This window comes from Heterodontus francisci, chromosome 31 (genome assembly GCF_036365525.1).
Source record: "Heterodontus francisci isolate sHetFra1 chromosome 31, sHetFra1.hap1, whole genome shotgun sequence".
Taxonomy (NCBI): Eukaryota; Metazoa; Chordata; class Chondrichthyes; order Heterodontiformes; family Heterodontidae; genus Heterodontus; species Heterodontus francisci.
Window position 1 is genome coordinate 37,253,341 of NC_090401.1, and position 20,490 is coordinate 37,273,830.

Here is a 20,490-nt window from a genome sequence, read left to right on the forward strand (position 1 = left end):
TTCTCTCTCTCTCTCTCTCTCTCTCTGTCTCTCTGTCTCTCTGTCTCTCTCTCTCTCTGTCTCTCTCTGTCTCTCTCCTGTCTCTCTCTGTCTCTCTCTGTCTCTCTCTGTCTCTCTCTGTCTCTCTCTGTCTCTCTCTGTCTCTCTGTCTCTCTGTCTCTCTGTCTCTCTGTCTCTCTGTCTCTCTCTCTCTCTGTCTCTCTCTCTCTCTGTCTCTCTGGTCTCTCTGTCTCTCTCTCTCTCTGTCTCTCTGTCTCTCTGTCTCTCTCTCTGTCTCTGTCTCTGTCTCTCTCTGTCTCTCTCTCTCTCTGTCTCTCTCTCTCTCTCTCTGTCTCTCTCTCTCTCTGTCTCTCTCTCTCTCTGTCTCTCTGTCTCTCTGTCTCTCTGTCTCTCTGTCTCTCTGTCTCTCTGTCTCTCTGTCTCTCTGTCTCTGTCTCTCTGTCTCTCTGTCTCTCTGTCTCTCTGTCTCTCTGTCTCTCTGTCTCTCTGTCTCTCTCTCTCTGTCTCTCTGTCTCTTCTCTGTCTCTCTGTCTCTCTGTCTCTCTGTCTCTCTGTCTCTCTGTCTCTGTCTCTCTGTCTCTCTGTCTCTCTGTCTCTCTCTCTCTGTCTCTCTGTCTCTCTCTCTCTCTCTCTCTCTCTCTCTCTCTCTCTCTCTCTCTCTCTCTCTCTCTCTCTCTCTCTCTCTGTCTCTCTCTTTACACACCCCCCCAACTGCAACTTTCAACTACAACCCTTTCCACCATTCCCTACACCCATGAGGATAACTTGACCCCATTTCCCATCACCGCACTGATAAATTTATCTGTCCCCAACAAGTGTTCCACCTGTTTCCCCAGACATGGATCCGAAGGTGCAGCATTGCCGGCCGCCAGGCTGAAGGTGGCAACGGGACATCAGGAGGCAACGTGATATTAATTCACTTATTTTAATTTATTTAACTATTGAAATTGCAGTCCCATTGCTGAGTGGCAGGGCAGCTGTTATGAGGCCTCGCCGCTGCCGGTAATATCGGGCCGGGCCCTGCCAACGTCGAGATCCGGGGCCAACTTCAGGCCAGGCCTCTCCTCCCCGCCACAGATCCTGACATCGAGAGCTCCTTAAAATCCAGCCCATTGTGTTCTGAGTTTTGTAAGTACAGGCTGGTTGAATACAGTCAGTGCTCTGCCTATTGCGAACAGCCAAAGGAATGTGCTGTTTGATACGATCCACCAGTTATTGGGATGAATGGCCTACGTGCCTGGCATCGCAACATACTGGAATTCATGTACTACATGACTCATTCGTGTGGTTGGCAGAAAGTCTTTTTTGCTTGATGCAGCATCCTGTTAGTGGAAAGTACCACTGTGTTGCTACTGTAAACTTGATGCTGAAATAGGGCGTATCGAAGCTATCCTGTGGGATAATGGCTACCCTGATCAGATCATTGTGCATACTCGGGAATGGGCCTAAGGCCACCACTTTCGGGCATGAAAGTGCCCAGTCTACCTCAAATTACCCTATAAAGGGTAAGGTATCTCTCAAATTTGAGCAACAGTGAAGCTAGCTGTTTCACACTGTTGCTATTCAGTAACAGCACAAGTGGTATTTTCCACTAATAGGAAGCTGCCATCGAGCCAGAAAGACGATCTGCCTGCCACGCAAATGAGTAATGTGGTATATGAACTCCAATGCCAGGTACGTCCCAAACAGCACGTCCCTTTGGCTGTTTGCAATAGGCAGAGTACAGACTGTACTCAACCTGACCATGCTTGCAAAATTCAGAGCACGATGTCTAACATTAGGTGTGATTCCACGATTGAACAGCCCTTACTGAACAATCCCAAGTATGCTAAGAATTACACTAACAACTAATTTATGATTATCAGTCAGGCTCGCAATGTGGCTAACTTACACTTGCTAGAAGCTACATATATTCATACACAGGGACCTGTCCTCTCCAAGGGTTGTGTCTTTTATGAATTAAACAAAAGCATGTGGGACGATAGTTCCCTGGTGTATTGGTCTAGGCATTGCCATGGAGAATCAGTTGGCTTGCCAACCAGTCAGCACCCTTTCCTCATGCAGTATAAATTGTTACTCCCTTTGAAATTTGGCATTCTTGTGTCTGTCCTGATGTGCAAGACGAAAAGCTTTGACAGCATGTCTCTTTTTTCAGCAATACTGAAGTTCTATATATGCTCTAACTATAGTATGAACTTTGATATGCATCAGTATATTTGAAAGTTGATCATACACGTTATTCCAAAATTTTCTCTTAAAAGTTTAATATTTTTTTGTAATATTTTCTGATATACTTTCCACCAATCTGCAACAGGATGTGCTGAATAACTCTGATCACCAGCCTGTGCTTTTCCTGTCCAATTTGGTTGAAGGATTATATACATTTCGCCTAAAAGTAACTGATGCAAAAGGAGAAAGTCATATTGATAGAGCAACGTTGGAAGTCAGACCTGGTGAGTAGAAATAGGCCTTCATTCCTCTGATGGGCTACTGTATTTAGTCAAATGTCTGGCATGCAATTTGGTTTTATTCTTTTAAAGGTGGAATAACTGCCCAAATGGGATATCAACCGTATTTTCTGCTGGATAAGATTGGTGTCCCTTCATATAATTTATTAGTTTGAGATCTAATGTCATTTTTTCAAACCTTTTTTCCATTGCCACCCTGAATTTGTAGAAGTATCTTGATCCAAACTGGAAACACTGTGTTTGCCAAGTGTTTTCTGAAGTGTATTTTGAAATAATTAACACTTGCATTTATAGAACATCTGTAAGTGTTTCACACATGAACTATTTATTGGACTGTAGTGATTATTATGTTGACAAACGCAGCAAACATTGCATAACAGCAGATGACAAACATGCAGCAAGATGAATGGCCAGTTAATCTGTTGTTTTCTGGGCTTGGTTGAGGGAGGAATGTAGGTCAGTGTCGCAAGAGGATTCCCTGCTTGTCCTCAAGCAGCATCCTGAGATCTTTAATATCCACTTGTGCCACCAAAGCAGGAAGGCAGAATCCTGGCTTGATATCTCATTCAAAGGATGGCACTTCCAAAAATGTGGAATGCCTCAGTACTGCAGTGGTGGGTCAGCAAGATTATGCTTTCAAATCTTGCTGTACTGCTCAAATCCAGAACTACCTGATCCAGAGGTGACAGTGAAACCAACTAAGCCAAGCTTGTAATGATGGAAAACAAAAAGCATGCGAAGAAATCACAGTGGATCAATTTTTACACCCAACTACGATAAAATTGGCAAGCTAGAAAACTGGACATAATTTTCTCTATTTTACTGGAGGGCTCTAAGTCTTGGTTCCTGGAGATGTCTCCTTCCATATAAATTGAACTACTACAATTAGAATTCTGATGAAATGTAAACCAACGCTGGGAGCCTAGAAACCAAGCAGTCATGCTGAATTTGGCAGTTGATTATAATTATTTTTGTGTTGCTGCCATATCCAGGGACAATTTCAGTCACCAGTCAACAAAGAACAGTACAGCACAGGAACAGGTCATTCGGCCCTCCAAGCCTGCGCCGATCTTGATGCCTGCCTAAACTAAAACCTTCTGCATTTCCGGGGACCATATCCCTCTATTCCCATCCTATTCATGTATTTGTCAAGATGCCTCTTAAACGTCGCTATCGTACCTGCTTCCACCACCTCCCCCGGCAGCAAGTTCCAGGCACTCACCACCCTCTGTGTAAAGAACTTGCTTCGCACATCCCCTCTAAACTTTGCCCCTTGCACCTTAAACCTATGTCCCTTAGTAACTGACTCTTCCATCCTGGGAAAAAGCTTCTGACTATCCACTCTGTCCATGCAGCTCGTAACTTTGTAAACCTCTATCATGTCGCCCCTCCACCTCCATCGTTCCAGTGAAAAAAATCCGAGTTTATCCAACCTATCCTCATAGCGAATGCCCTCCAGACCAGGCAACATCCTGGTAAACCTCTTCTGTACGCTCTCCAAAGCCTCCACGTCCTTCTGGTAGTGTGGCAACCAGAATTGCACGCAATATTCTAAGTGTGGCCTAACTAAAGTTCTGTACAGCTGCAGCATGACTTGCCAATTTTTATACTCTATGCCCCGACCGAAGAAGGCAAGCATGCCGTATGCCTTCTTGACTACCTTATCCACCTGCGTTGCCACGTTCAGTGACCTGTGGACCTGTACGCCCAGATCTCTCTGCCTGTCAATACTCCCAAGGGTTTTGCCATTTACTGTATACTTCCCACCTGCATTAGACCTTCCAAAATGCATTACCTCACATTTGTCCAGATTAAACCCCCTCTGCCATTTCTCCGCCCAAGTCTCCAACCGATCTATATCCTGCTGTATCCTCTGACAATCCTCATCACTATCCGCAACTCCACCAACCTTTGTGTCGTCCGCAAACTTACGAATCAGACCAGCTACATTTTCCTCCAAATCATTTATATATACTACAAACAGCAAAGGTCCCAGCACTGATCCCTGCGGAACACCACTAGTCACATCCCGCCATTCAGAAAAGCACCCTTCCACTGCTACCCTCTGTATTCTGTGACTGAGCCAGTTCTGTATCCATCTTGCCAGCTCACCTCTGATCCCGTGTGATTTCACCTATTGTACCAGTCTGCCATGAGGGACCTTGTCAAAGGCTTTACTGAAATCCATATACATAACATCCACTGCCCTTCCTTCATCAATCATCTTCATCACTTCCTCAAAAAACTCAATCAAATTAATGAGACACGACCTCTCCTTCACAAAACCATGCTGCCTCTCGCTAATAAGTTAATTTGTTTCCAAATGGGAGTAAATCCTGCCCCGAATAATCCTCTCTCATAATTTCCCTATCACTGACGTAAGGCTCACTGGCCTATAATTTCCTGGATTATCCTTGCTACCCTTCTTAAACAAAGGAACAACATTGGCTATTCTCCAGTCCTCTGGGACTTACATTCCAGATAAAGAGTACTTAATATTTGTGTGCCCATGTATTGACTAGCTATGTCTTTCATTCATTTGTGTTTACTTTTTTATGTGCACAGACCTCTGCTTTACTCTGTAGCAGCCATTGTGTCATGCATGTTTGTGCTTTTGTATGACATTGGGTCTTTAAGAATGCTTGTCAATCGATAGGGATGATTAATAACTTGGTTTCCAGTTACTGAAATCTTGGCTTTTAACTTAGAAATAGAATGGAATGTGAAATAAGCCAACAGTCTTGAACTATGCAAAATTATTTATACTCTACTTAGGAGATGTTCGCAACCATCCTTGGCTTGAGGAGCAGGAGGTCGGAGTTAATGCCAGATGAGTTGTTTTTAGAAAGAACCATGGTTGTCTCAATTCACTCTTAAATTCTGTATGTTTTTGTATCTGTTTCACGTTCATTTCCTTTATATATCACATGTTAGTCAGTCTTGCTAGGATCTCATGTTTTACAACCATTGGCTGCACAATTTCTGAAGCAGCAGTGCTCTAAATCAAAGTTAAGGTAGTTTAAGTCTATCATTGTACTACATGGAACATTGTTTAATAGGTTGAGGTTGGGCCAAGTGAGTCTAAATAATAATTAAGGATGTAAAAGGTTTGACTGTTGAAATGAAAATTTCATTTTTTGTTTTCAGACCCCAGAAAGAATGATCTTGTAGAAATTATCCTGGATGCGAGTGTCAGCCAGTTAACCGAGAGACAAAAGGGCATGTTAATTCGGCAAATAGCTGTCCTGCTTGGGATCCTTGATACGGATATTGCTGTACAGAAAATTCAGCCTTATACTGAACAAAGGTGAGGGGCTTTTTATGTGTATGAAGGATGAACATTACTGGGGGTAACTGCTGGGAAAATAATTGTCCATTTTGCATTTAGTAGCAACATCAGGCGTTCTTGAGCCCAAAGAAAACTCTGCAGCATTGCTGTTAATCCTACACTCCTGTCCTAATCGCACTTGATATATAGGGCTGAATTTTTACCAGCTCCTCAACGTCAGGGGTCGTGCCGGGGGGCCTGTAAAATACTTGTGGGAGTGAGGCCTCGGTGTGGCACCCCCGCCGCCAAGTAGCAGGGCCTTCATTTAAATATTACAATTAATTAAATAAACATGCAAATCAACTTACCTGGTCCTGGTGGCCATCCCATGCCGATATTACAGCCACCTGCTGCAACTCGCCCGCCTTCGGAACTCTGTTCAGAGTTCTGAGGTGAGACACTGGTGGGGAGGGGGAAGGACTGGAATTAGCGTGGGGGTGGGGAGCAGGGAAAACATTTTTTATTGGCTGTGGGGATGGCGGAAACAGGTTGAAGGGCAAATGTGGTGAGGTTGGGGGGGAAAGTTCGGGATGGGGTTAAAATAAATGTACCTGATAAAGGCCAATAAAAAAAACATGGGTGGGGGGGGAGGTGGTTGGGAAAGGGCCCTCCAGCTTTTAATTATTTTTTCAAACAAAATCCCAAGTGAAGTTACTATAAAAATGCAAATTTTTGTTAAAGGCTTGAAGCCCTTTAAAAATGGCGTCGGCGCCTGCTCTGTGGTGCTGGAATCCGCTCCCGGGGATGGAGTGACTGCCCCCTCTGCATCATCGGGGCCAGCCACTCGGCCCCTTCATTTAATTGAGGCTTCGCACGAAATATCACGGGGCTGAGGCCGCCAACTTCAAAGCGTGCCACCGCGATGTGCGGTGTGCTAATAAAATTCAGCCCATAATCTCCGTTTATTGCTATTAATAGAATGGATAAAGTTCAAAATTTTTATTTACAAATTTACACCAGCCATGTGAAGTCCGCAATTAGAGAATTTTTTTGTAACAAAACTGCTCCATAATCTTTAATTAGATGAACAAGCATTTGAATTCTAGTGGCTGCATTCAAACTTTTGGCTCAAAAAGTGTTCTACAAGTAAAATTATTTCTTTACTAAAAAGGTGATGTGGAAGAATTGTGTAAAATATAGCCAGTGTGAAGGTGTCAATTATGAGTCACGCAATGTCTTCTGTTGTAATACGTCTAATTTATTCTCACAGCACACAGATTATCTTTTGTGTAAGGAATACACAAGCACATCAGGTATTCAAGGGACAGGATGTTGCTCGGATGCTGAAGAGTAAATTTCGGAAGCAGAAATCGGACTTTCTAGTTTTCCGGGCTCTCCAAGTTGCCACAGTCAGTGAGTGAGAATTAATTATTAAAATCTTTTGTACATACAGGTCTAAGTAAGATTATTTTAATTATATTGAGTTTAGTATACTGTAAATTGAGGGGAGGCATTAGTGTGCAGAAGATAATATAAACAAGTGGTCAATGTAATATTGTTAAAAAGAACTAAAATCTGGAGCATCTTTTTATTATTTTCTGTCCAATTTTGAGAATAAACTGATTCCAGGATCTTAAAAGACAAAAATTAATACGGTAGTACCATTTCTGTGGGTGCTGAATATGCGAAAACAAATAAATTGTTCTTGGACTGTTCCCCTTTTATTGCAACAATGCATTGAGAGGTTCTTTTTGAACTCCAGGTTCTTGGGTGCTTGTTTTACCTCTGTACTTCATAGAGCAGGTCCAAGGGTAGAGGCCAGACTAGTAGCAGACATGCTTTTTGACCATTCCACATACAGGGCTTTAACTTAGAGGAGCAGGGATAATGAAGCAGCCAACCCGAGTTGGGTCAATAACTGGAATAAGAGGGTGAAAATGGCTCAACACAAACCACCTTCACTTAAATCCATTCCCATGTAGGTTTTTATCCTCTTAATGGAGCAGACATACACATGGAGAGCGATTGATTGCTTTCACTGAATACCTCGTCTTGTCCATGTATACTTCATAAACAGGCTGAGCTCTATTTGCTGGTATCTTTATGCCAGTTGAATTATTAACATTGGCAGAGAACCAAATCCATCCTCATTGCTATATGCTCCTCGAGTAAAAATATTTTTCTTATATAACATTGTTATTAGGAGACAAATATTTAACACTGTCATCCTGCTTTCAAAAGCTTCTGTAAAAATTCCCCTTCCCCTGAAATCATCTCTTTTCCTGATCAGTGTTGTCTCTTCCCTTATGGAATGTTTTGAAACAGGAGGAATACTATATAAGCGAAAGCTACTAATATATTTGGTATTCTTCTGGAGTAAAACTTTCAGATAATTGAGAATGGCAGCTCTGCTCATTCACCATCTGGTTCCCTTTGCATAATGTTACAACAAAGTTCTGATAATGATGGTGACTCTTTGAGTATTCCTCCAGTGCCATCTTTATGGCTTCATTGCATTGCCCACTAATGTAATTATGAAGCTCATGGAATTAATATTTGTTTTACTTGGTTCTTGCTCTAAAGATTTTCTAGACTTTGTTTAGTGTATTGGTACTCCAAGCACATTGCTGACATGCTCCAGAGAATTACAGACTGGGATCAGGCACTGCCTGTTTAATGCAATGGATGCAATTGCATGCCTAATGATTTGCTATTTTTAGTGCCTATTTTAACTCAAACAGCCACCTAAAGGCCTGTGAATATATTGGATAGAAATATAGTAGATGTACTAAGGCAAGGATGGCAGATGTCTAATTCTGTTAATGTTGTACACTAGCATGCACTCTGGAACAGTACCAGACCTGTACTGGTCATGGAATTATCCCAGCTATGAAGTTGGTGTAAGGTTCCTCCACATCCTTTATTTTCTTAAAACAGCAGCATATAACGGGGCCAGTATTTGACTTGCACCAAGTTCTTTCTTTAGAAAGTCAGAATGGACTGTATTGGTATATTTTGTTACTCCCTTTTGCATGCAGATTTACAAAATCTTTCCAATCATCTCCAATAATGGTTTGGTAGCTAGAACCAATAACTTCTACAGATGTGTAAAGGGATGGCTTGAGCAGGTATACAATATTGTGCTTGTGCTGTGAATGAATAATGCAGAATAAATTTTATAATCAATTTATTTTGATCTGCAAATGATCAAAAAGCAAAATTCGTTTGGCAGGTCTAGCCTTGTCATTACCAAAGAGTGTTTGCTGTTTATTATTTTTCAATTGGGCAAGCCAATCCTGTTCAAAGCCAACCAGAAAAATTCCTGACATTTTATATAAAACAATTGCTCAAATTCAAAAGCTGTCAAGAATTAAAAGCATTCAATTAAAGTTTGTGAAAAGACACTATACATACAATATTACAGAATCCTGCCTTTTTATAAGATTCTGTGCTGTGAACCAATCAAGCATTAATTTTTCAGGTCAGCTTATTCCAGATGTCTACGTCTTCTGACTATTTTCATGCCGATGCTGTTGCACATTTCCTATCTTCACAGCCTATCATCATTTCATTCTTGCAGGGAACTAAGACTATAGATTGGCAATCAACATAAATTGTGGTTTTGTTCTCAAGGCAATGAAATATCTTACAGCATTTAAAGGATGTACAAAATAGCTTTGAGAAGACAGAAGTCTTTTTAAAACTATCCAACTTCTTGTCGGTGGAAATTGCTTGATGTCCATTATAGCCATAATGTAACTTTTCTGAGCTATGTGGAAGAAGAATTCCTCCTCTTCAGCTTACTAAGAGTTGCCTTCTGTGGGCAGAACTTGATTTTCCCCTTTCTGTTCCTTGTATAAAATTCTTTGCTGCCATACATTAATTCACTTAGCAGTTTGACTATTTCTTCCTCTTGTGTGGATGCTGTGTACATAATTTATTAGGCTCCTTGCTCTGCCATTGCCTCTGTTCTGCTGCTAAGAATTAGTGACAAATGTGAATCCAGGAGTTTGTACTCTCTGACAATATTCTCACTTAACAATTGAAGTGATTTACATAGGAACTATCAATCCTCAGTGATTTCTTTAATCAAGATAAAGTTGTTGTGGTATCACAAGTGGCTTAGCAAAGTGAGCACAGGGTACTCTGAACTGAGGAGCAAAAAAACCATCAAGAAGCGTAAACAGGAATTCATATGCTTAGAGAGGAAAAACATTTTGTGTGTTCTAATTTTTTTATGCAACTGAGAACATTGTAACTTGCTAGGCATTAGAGTTTAAAAGCATGTTTTTACAGCTAGCAGCTACTAATCTGCTTTGTTCCCCTCCCTTCACTTCTATGCTACCATCTCCTGATTAAAGTCTGTCAGTTGAATTGCTCAGACCATGGTCGGTGTGATTCTTTCAATAAACGTTGTGTCTGTGACCCATTCTGGATGGAGAACTTCATTCGATTTCAGCTGGGAGATGGAGAAAGCAACTGTGGTAAGTTGGAGAAAATTATTACTAAACAGAATTGAATTGCCAATTTGAACTAAACTGAACAAAACAAACTATGTATAGTTGTGTTTGCGAATGGGATACGCATCAAAAGCTGTATACAGAAAATTGTATTTTTATATATTAAATATTTGCATAAGCCAATCCATGTATCAGATGGTCTCCATGCTGTTTCGACAAAAAAAACTTTTGAGAGTATCTACAATAAGTTATAAATATATGATTGCCCTACAGTCACTACAGTAGTAAATATCATTAAAAAATTTTCCCATGGATCTGGAGAATAAAAGAAGTGGTGATCAACCATATGGATGGATGGCTTAAGAGTGGGCTTTTTCACAAGGAAACAATGCTTGCCATTTAGAAAGTGATCCTCTTGAAGGACATCCACTTTCTCTCATTGATATATATGTATTCAGTATGTTTTCCGCCTAACTGCGAGCAGTCTTTCTGTGACCCTTCTGTTTCCACTGAGATTTTGTTTATATAGAGCAAAACTGCCCAAATATTTTGGCAAAGGAAAGAAAAGGGTTAAGGAATTTGGATCGATCTGAATAGATACTGAACAAATTGACAACAGTGAAACAAAGCACATACAATTCATTAGCTGATGTCATTGGAACTTATTCACTTTACTATTTTACTCAACAGCTAAGTGCCCCTGGAGTTAACTTGGCTTCAAAACTACTCTAATAGAGGAACTTGCCTTGTAAATTATGGATACAGCGCTGGATTAATATCTCGTTAAATTTCTAGTTTTGATAATTAGAACTTGCATATAGTAACAGGCTATTTAGAAAAACAAAGCAATATTTTTCAGTTGAAGTCAACTTTATATTCACCACAATGATAGTCACTTGATGTTTATGGATCATACCATGTGATGTACGTAGTACTAAGTAAACCAAATTATTTCCTGTTATAAAGCTACTAAGAACGTGTCTTCCTGGCTTTTTTTTTCTGCTTTTAGAATGGAGTGTGCTCTATGTTGTAATAGCTGCATTTGTCATACTGGTCTCCATTGGAATTCTAGTTTGGATGGTCCTCTGCTTCTGTAAAAGGTAAGGATCAGGAATCCTCTACACATCTACATTTGTTCCTCAAGACTTCCTGACAGCCCCTTACTGTTTCAAAGAAAGTAACTTTTGCTCTTTCCCACAACATTGATGTCACTGTCCTTCCAAGCCCTTTTATGAAAATGTATTTTTAGTGTAGGACAAGATGAACTACTCCCTGTTGCTCCAAAAAAAAAAACAAGTCTTATTTTATTAACTGGGCCTGGTTAATCTCTCACTCCCCTTTTATATTTGTGAGAGATTTTCATGGAAAGACATGTTGATGCTCTTAGGAACAGTTGTAGGCCATTTACTTCTTGAGTCTGTTCTGCCATTCAATTCAATGCCAAATTTCCTGCATTCTGGTTTAATCTGGGTGAGGGTGGCTGGGGAAGGATAGTGGGGCTGGCATTGGTGACAGGAGAATGGAGTTTATATCAGGCACCAAAAATAATAGTTCAATATTTTTCAGTATCTTTAGACCCAGTGGTAGTGATTTATTTTCTTCAGGAACTGGGGAGAATTCTGGTGCCCATCAAACTGAGCGAGGAGTGCTGTGTGTTACTTGTATATTAATTGAATGTTTAATTATATTCAGGTGATAGGCATTAACTGGGGATTCACTTATGCTCTTATATATAGGAGCAAGCTGAAACTGTGGTTGTTGGGTTTGGAGGTTCTTATTTGTAATGTGTATCTCTATAAATAAAAGCTTATAAAGTGTATTAAGACTAGGATCCAGTTCTATCCTTCACCGTCTGGCTTTCTGGAGTAGAATACTGGGATGTGCAACATCCTTCTGCTTTTACAATGTTGGAAGCCTGAAACAAAAACTGAAAATGGTTGGAATTACTCAGCAGCATTATTGGAGAGAAAAATCAGAGTTAACTTTTCAGATCTGTGAACTTTTCATCAGTACTGTCAATCCTTGGGATGATGTGATTGTATTATGAGGAGAGATTGAGGAAACTGGGCCTCTATTCTCAAGAGTTTCGAAGAATGAAAGATTCTCACATTGAAACTTACAAAATTCTTACAGGGTGTGACATGGTGGATGTAGATAGGCTCTTTCCCCTGGCTGGTGAGTCTAGAACCAGGGGACATAGTCTCAGAATAAGGGGTAGGCCATTTAAGACTGAGATGAGGGGGAATTTTTTCACTCAGAGGGTGGTGAATCTTTGGAATTCTCTACCCCAGAGGGTTGTGGAAGCTCAATCATTGAGCCTGTTCAAGACAGAAATCAATAGATTTCTGGATACTAATGACATTAAGGGATATGGGTATAGAGCGGGAAAGTAGCATGACGTAGATGATCAGCCATGATCTTGATGAATGGCGGAACAGGCTCAACAGGCTGAAAGGTCTACTCCTGCCTTCTTATGTTAAAAATAGGTTTTGAGCAGGTGAAAGATGGCGGGGGGTGGGGGGGGCGGCGCGCTGAAAAAACAACTAAACGGAAGGTCTGTGATAGGGTGGAGGGTAGGACAGATTAAATGACAAAAGGTTTCATAGTACAAAAAACAAAGGGAGTGGTAATAAGACAAGTAAAGAAACAAAAGATGTGTTTGGATTAGGTGTGAATGGCAGGGTAGTAGCCATCTGAACACAAAGTAAAAGGATAAGGAAAGAAACCAGATAAAAGACTGAACCAGCAAAAAAAAAACAAGAAAAAGTGGGGCAGAGGTTATGATCCAAAATTATTGAACTCAATGTTGAGTCCGGAAGGCTGTAAAGCATCCAGTCAAAAGATGCGGTGCTGTTCCTTGAGCTTGCATTGAGCTTCATTTGAACACTGCAGCAGGCCAAGGACAGAAAGGTCAGATGGGAGCAAGGTAGAGAGTTAAAATGATGAATACAGTGTACTAAATTGAAAGAAGTACAAGTAAATCGCTGTTTCACTTGGAAGGAGCATTTGGGGGCCCTGGATGGTGAGAAGGGAGGAGGTACGTGGGCAGGTGTTCATCTCCTGCACTTGCATGGAAAGATGCCATAGGAAAGGGGGGAGGTTTTGGGAGTGACTGAGGGGTAGACCAGGGTGTCACGGAGGGAATGGTCCTTTGGAATGCTGAAAGGGGAAAATGTGTTTAGTGGTGTCATCATGCTCGAGGTGGCGAAGGATGATCCATTGAATACAGAGGTTGGTGGGGTGGAGGGTGAGGAGAGGGAACCCCTATCGTGGTTCTGAGGGGAAGGGGTGAGAGCGGAAGTGCATGAAATAGATCAGACACGGTTGAGAGCTCTGTAAACCATGGTTGGGGGTGGGAAAATCCTCTTTTGAGGATTCACACCTAATCTAAACACATCTTTTGTTTAATTGTCCTATTACCGCTCCCTTTGGCTTTGTACCATGAAAACTTTTGTCATTTAATCTGTCCTGCCCGACCACAGACCTTCCCTTTTGTTGTTCTTCCACCCCTGCACCCCAACACCCCCTTTCATTTGCTCAAAACCTGTTCCATTTCTAACTTTTGATGGTTCTGATGAAAAGTCACAGACCTGAAATGTTAACTCTATCCTTTTGCTTATGCCACCTAGATTGAGCAACAAATTTGCAGTACTGCAAAGTTTCATCTTGTGTTGTTAAACTCCTGCTGTTCGCTGCAAAAAATGAATTCTTGGATATCTCCAATTCATTCATAATCTGTCATATATGGCTGAATTTAACACAGGCTGTCAGTGTGGGTGGTACATAGAGTTAATCTTGCTTTAATGTCTTCGTTTTGAAGAACAGGGTAAAGAGAACATTCTGAGAAATGGTTCAGTATATTAACAAGTGGACTGGCCCAGAATCAGAATATATTCATACCTCTTCCACTGCTTTGGCATCACTTCAGGCGCAGTATGTGGGAAAACCTAATGATAACCCAGTCATTTAAGTGTCATTGCACAAAATAAAAGTTTAAACATTAATTTTCCCTCTCAGTTTAAAGCACTGTAGACCAATTGGAGAATCATCAGTTGGGCAAAGTGTAGAATGTGCAACAGGGGCAGAAGTTGGAACAGTGTGGGCCTGGGACCAATGCCAAAGAAAAAGCGAGGACCAGGGCTGAGGCCAGTAATTCACTAGATCACTTGGGGGTTGGAGGGGAGAGGGAGTTAGCTGGATGTGTGATGCATGGAAATGCATTACCATACTTAAAAGTCTCCAGTGAAGTTTCTGTTTGCCTGTTATGAATTGCACATTTTTCTTCCAGTAATGACAACCCATTGATCTAACTCTGGGGAGATCAGCTTTTTCTGTTGCTCATGTGTGCACTGGGGGCACCGCAATAGTTTAACCTGTTAAAACTGCACAGTTTGCAAGTTGTTTTTGTCCAAGTAGGACTGTCCAACTCTAGTGACGGCTGTTCCAGTAATGAGCCAAACTGGCCGGTCAATCATAAGACTATAAAGTGGATCTGCCTGGCTCTGGTAACAGATTCTGCTTGTTAGTCTAGCGCCATGATATAATCTTCCATCTCCAGGCATAACTTTCAGAGCCATCTCGACCCCAAAGAGATCCAGCCACTTAACACCAGTCCTAAGTAGAGTAATTACATCTGGGTCAAAGTCCAAGTGCAGCAGTCAGGAGGTCAAGGAGAGTGATACTATTGGAATGAGAGGATTACCTGTAACGTAAGATTGGTTAGGTCAAGGTAGAAACACAGCCAAAGGCAAGATGGAAGAATAATAAATGTAGAAATCATGACCCAAAATCCCCATGAACCAACGAATTGGCGGCAAAATAATTTTGGGGGAAAATTTTGCAAACAGCTAATTGATTCGAAGCACTCTAATCAGGTTGCTAGATTGAGAAACTGTCCTACCTCTCCAATCAAGCGTTGATTTGCTTTGTGTGACCATAATAGCATTAATGGGAAAGGAAATAAAAGCCAAATTATTGAAAGAGAAATTTTGGGGATCTTCAGTAATGAACTAAACACCTACATTTTGAATGCATTCTTGCCTTGGTATGAGTCTGTATTGTCCATCAGTTAATTCAAAGAAACATGAGCTTTGCAGGAAAATCTGCTTACAAGTCATTATTCATATTCAGTATTCTGAAGTAAATGGAAGACCCCCTTCCCTCTGCTTAAATAAAACAATCTGATAGTCATTGGGCGCCTGTTTGCAAAGTCCAAACCAATCATTTAAACTTTGGCATATCCTAGAGATGTTTTTCCTTGTTTCTCAGTGAGGGGAGTTATCCCTGGTGACCAGGCCAGTCTTTATCCCTCAATCAACATCACTAAAAACAGATTATCTGATCATTCACATTGTTCCGTGGGAGCTTGCTGTGCACAAATTTGTTGCTGTATTTCCTACATTACAAATATGACTGCACTTCAACAGTAATTAATTGGTTGTAAAGCATTTGGGGATTCCATGAAAGGCACTATATAAATATAAGTCCATCTATCTTTCGGGTTATAAATGCCCACTTCTTGATTTTGATGGGGAAGGAGAACAGAAAACAGTTGTCCATTAATCACTCTATCTATCATCTATGTGGGACAACTTTGAAATAGAAAGTGAGCAAAAATATAGGAAAGAATTGGTTAATGTCAGTGATCATACACTACCAGTGGCTCCTAAATGTACACAGAAAGTGACTCAACTAGAAACACCCCTGGAGGAATTGAAATTGCCTATGGGTTCCCCTGTCCAGCTGCGCTGGTCTCGACACGCATCCACTTTGGACCTGAAGCAGGTTAAATTACAATAAAAATGTACAAAAGTAGGCTATCAGTGTACCTTCTCAAACACCTTTGTAAAAAAGAAAATACCATTTTAATTTCTTGGATCGTTTGTTAAATGTTTGACAGTTTGCTTGTTTCAGCTTGGTAATCTATTTCAAATACTTGGTTTGTTAGAATAAAATATGAGGGGAAGTGAAGCATCACTTAATAAAATCTAAGTCTGAAATATTAAGCTTTGGAGTGAAATGGGGGAAAATATCACCGATATGCATGCATTATCAATCTGTCAATCTTATTTCTTTAATATATTTAATATTTGCACAACTCAGTTGAAATAATTTTCTAAATGTTATGTATTTCAGACGCAAAGGAAAACCTAGAAGAAAAAGCAGATATAAAATGCTAGATGCTACAGATGATCATGAAAGTCTGGAATTGAAGTTTAGCTCCAAGCCAGGTATTGGGATGCGAAAGAAACGTTGAAGCTGTGACTTTTAGGGGTTCATTGACTCTCTTTTTGCTTTTGAGTCTCACTGCATCACTTAATATCCTCCATGACAGAAGCAGGATGCCTTCTACTCTTAGTCTTCCATCAAAGCCATTCTATAGCAGGAACCCACCTCATGGGGGATCGCAGTCAAGATCTTTTCTCCTCTTAGTGAATGACACAGCATGTTGGAATTCCAATCTATACAGACAAGAAGCATTTTACTCTTGCAAAGCTATAGAAATTATGCTGATAAATTGATTCCGTCTCTTTCACATAATGACATGAGTGTTGCATTATGTCTTGTTTTACTAAGCCCTAGTGCCCAGTGCGTTCTCAGAAACTATGTGCTTGAGTCAGGTCTTAGTGGAGCTTACCCTAGTTTCTATTGCAGAGTCAATTTTGTGAGGCTCTGCTTCTGATAGAGAGCCTTACTCAATACGAGCTCAGATCAGAGAATCTGCCACAGATGTCAGCGTGCCTAGTTCCTGGCAATCCAAATTTTCCAGTCATTATTACTAGTTGATGGAAAATTCTGAGCACCACAAATCTTGGTGTGCCAGTTCTCCAATCTGCACTTTGGTGAGTTAGACTCATTTATGGGAGTAAAGCTTTACCGTTATCACTGAGGTAGGACGTAATTGCTCACTGTCCTCTCAACTCTTCTGTCTTTGGTTTAATAATAGCCCAGACTGTGACGTTAAAACTCTCTTCTATGCTAATTGCAAAAATGCTGAGTGATATCTGAATTGGGAACCTGAATTGCATTCCTAATGGATATAGGCCTACAACATAAATTGCAACCTCAAAGAGGCTGGAATGATGGATGGAATGAAAAATGGAAATGTCACCATATCAAGGTGCTGTTCTGAAATTAGGGTAAGGCACATTTTTGGGTAATGATAAAGGGAGATTTGCTCTGCATCTGTTCTTGCCTGCGTAGATGTGCTTGTTGCTGATCATCTGCACAATTTTCCCTCATCTTGAACTACACCAAAACTTACAATTTGAAAAAAAATTTTGAGAGGCTCCTCCACTATTGATCAATGTTGCCTTGACAAAAATTGTGCACTGCAACATTTACACCTGCAGAGATTGCTACGTGTATTTAGTGTAACTCTACAATATGAATGTTTGGGAAAGCGAAGAGAAAATCTGGAATATAGACATCAGTTTGCAACTCTCAACTGGCTTATTGAGCTGACTAGTAGGAGCAGCATCTTTCCTCCTGTTTATAGAGCTTATATTGCGGATCAGAAGTATAGGATTGGTGTAGATATTGAGTTTGTTCCCTTCAGTTTATTTGAACAGTGTAAGTGAGGATATATATCACATGAAATAAAATGTAGTAACCCTGGGCCAGTAGTGTACAGCACAAGTTGATACTGAAGCAGTCTGTGCCTGTATGCGGCAAGACCTGGACAACATTTGGTCTTGGGCTGATAAATGGCAAGTAACATTTGCAACACACGCATGTCAGGCGATGACCATCTCCAACAAGAGAGAATCTAACCATCCTGCCTTGGCATTCAATGGCATTACCAATGCTGAATTCCCCTACCATCAACGTCCTGGGGGTTACCATTGACCAGAAACTGAACTGGACCAGCCATCTAAATACCCTGGCTACAAGAGCAGATCAGAGGCTGGGAATTCTGGGCGAGTAACTCATCACCTGACCCCCACCCCCCCCCCCCCCCCCCCCCCCCACAACACCAAAGCCTGTCCACCATTTACAAGGGCACAAGTTGGGACTGTGATTGAATACTCTCTACTTGCCTGGATGAGTGCAGCCCCAACAACATTCAAAAAGCTCGACACTATCCAAGACAAAGCAGCCCATTTGATCAGCACCTCATCCACCGCCATAAACATTCACTCCCTCCACCACCAGTACACAATGCCAGCAATGTGTACTGTCTACAGGATGCACTTCAGAACTTGCAATGGCTTCAACAGCACCTTTCAAACCTATGACCTCTACCACATTGAAGGACAAGGGCAGCAGAAGTATGGAAACACCACCACCTGCAAGTTTCCCTCCAAGTCACATACCATCTTGACTTGGAACTATATCACCATTCCTTCACTGTTGCTAGGCCATAATTCTCGAACTCCCTCCCTAAAAGTACTATGGGTGTACCTACACCACATAGACTGCAGTAGTTTGAGAGGGCGGCTCACCACCACCATCTCGAGGGCAATTAGGGATGGGCAATAATGCTGGCCTTGCCAGTGACTTTCACATCCTAAGAACAAAAAAAAAGTTACAGTATTATTTGTAGAAAGGAATTACTGCAATTTTCTCTCTGCAGAGGTTTTTTTTTCTGTTGCAGGCAGCGCGATTTAGAACAATAGTCGGTAGAATACAAAGATTGAGGATACAGGAAGATTGCAAAGTTGGTTTCTTAGACCAGATTAGCAGCGCAAAACGTGAACAAATTTGCTATGATCATAGAAGTAAAGAAAAAGTAGTTTGTCTCATAATACATGTCCCTTTAATACTATTAATGTCACACCCATCATTTGAATGGCCTAAAAGTCTGCAACTCTACAGCCCTGCCTGTCAATATAGTTCAGACAATATATATCACTCTTGGTGTGAGGTGTTCCTTCTGATATCTAATATACTTTCCAGAAGTTTACACTTCTGACATTTTATAGAAATTATTTTGTTCTTTTTTCTTTTAAGTACTATCCAGGGTTTACCATAAATATTATACCAGTCAGTCTACTATGGTGTTACATGGGAATCGAGACCAAGTTGGAGTCTTCCCAGGGTTAGAGGCAGAGTGATATTTGGACCAGAACATGCAGACATCATTTAATGTCCATTTAAAAATTATACATTCTGTCTGTATTTTTCAATGGATAAGGGTACAAAAATTAGCAGATTGCAGATTTTCAGATGTTAAAGACTTGACTATCCTTCCTCGTACCTACTGTACTAAACTGAACGCAACCACTGAATATTACTTTTTACTTGGTGTATTTTTCCTGACTGTCCATGGAGTTCTGCCTAACTCTTTGGCTTCAGATGAACTACTCAATTGAAACAAGGCAGACTAAGATACAGGTCTGGAAAATCCTTCCTGCTCTTAACCTAATCTCGGGGACAAAGTCCTTTGCATATATGGGATGGGCTTCTGGTGTCTGCAGGGATGCTTCAGCAGCAGCTACCTCAGTCTGAGATAGTTCACTGTTCTGAGGTGTAGTGATGCCACTGTGCCTGAGATCCCATCATGGCTCAAATCAGTCTTTTAAAAAAAAATTATCGTCTTTGGCTATCATTGGAGCCCCTAGGTCTTGTGAATTATTTTACTAACAACAACTGGCAATTATATACAGCCTTTAACATAGGAAAACATCCCAAGATACTTTACAGAAACTTAATTGATGCTGAGCCAAAGAAGCAGATATTAGGAGGGTGATTAATGGCTTTGACAAAAAGTTGGACTTAATGGAAGGAGGGAGGGAGTTCCAGAGCTTTGGGCTGAGACAGCTGAAGGCATAGCCAGTAATACTGAGGTGAAAGGACTAAAGAGTACACAGTAGGGCAGTGCTGGAGGTATACAAAGTTCTCGGATGGTTGTAGCGCTAAAGAGGATTACAGAGAGATGGTGGGGTGAAGGCATTTGGATACAATACTAAGATGAAAAGTTTAAATTTGGCTCCCGGTTTCCCAATGCCCCAATGTAGGTCAGTGAACACATTGGTGATGGGTGAATGGTACTTTGTGTGGGCTTGGATATCGACAGTAGCGTTTTTTATGAGCTAAAGTTTATGGAGGGTGGAGGATGGGAGCCCGGCCACAAGAGCATTGGAATTGTTGAGTGGATATGACTGAGGCAGAGACGATGCTTTCATCAGCAGTTGGATTGAAGCAGCACAGAGACGTGCATGGTTCTGGATGTGAAAGTCTTTGTGATGAAACGGGTATGAGTTTAAAAGCTCAGTTTGGAGGTAAAATAGGATGTGCACAGTGTGGTTCAACCTGAGCAATTGCACCAAGGAGGGGAATGGAATCGGTGAAC

General features: G+C 41.1%; 1 protein-coding gene across 3 annotated transcripts in view; it reads left to right on the forward strand.

Moving 5' to 3' along the window:
- LOC137347154 (dyslexia-associated protein KIAA0319-like protein) overlaps nt 1–20,490 on the forward strand; it is a 117,666-nt gene that overhangs the window by 89,467 nt on the left and 7,709 nt on the right. For all 3 annotated transcript variants that reach the window (XM_068011311.1, XM_068011309.1, XM_068011310.1), the window contains exons 15-20: nt 2,315–2,453; nt 5,616–5,775; nt 7,007–7,149; nt 10,098–10,220; nt 11,206–11,296; nt 16,332–16,426. In XM_068011311.1, coding sequence (XP_067867412.1) covers nt 2,315–2,453; nt 5,616–5,775; nt 7,007–7,149; nt 10,098–10,220; nt 11,206–11,296; nt 16,332–16,426 — 751 coding nt within the window. The remainder of the gene's footprint in view (nt 1–2,314; nt 2,454–5,615; nt 5,776–7,006; nt 7,150–10,097; nt 10,221–11,205; nt 11,297–16,331; nt 16,427–20,490) is intronic.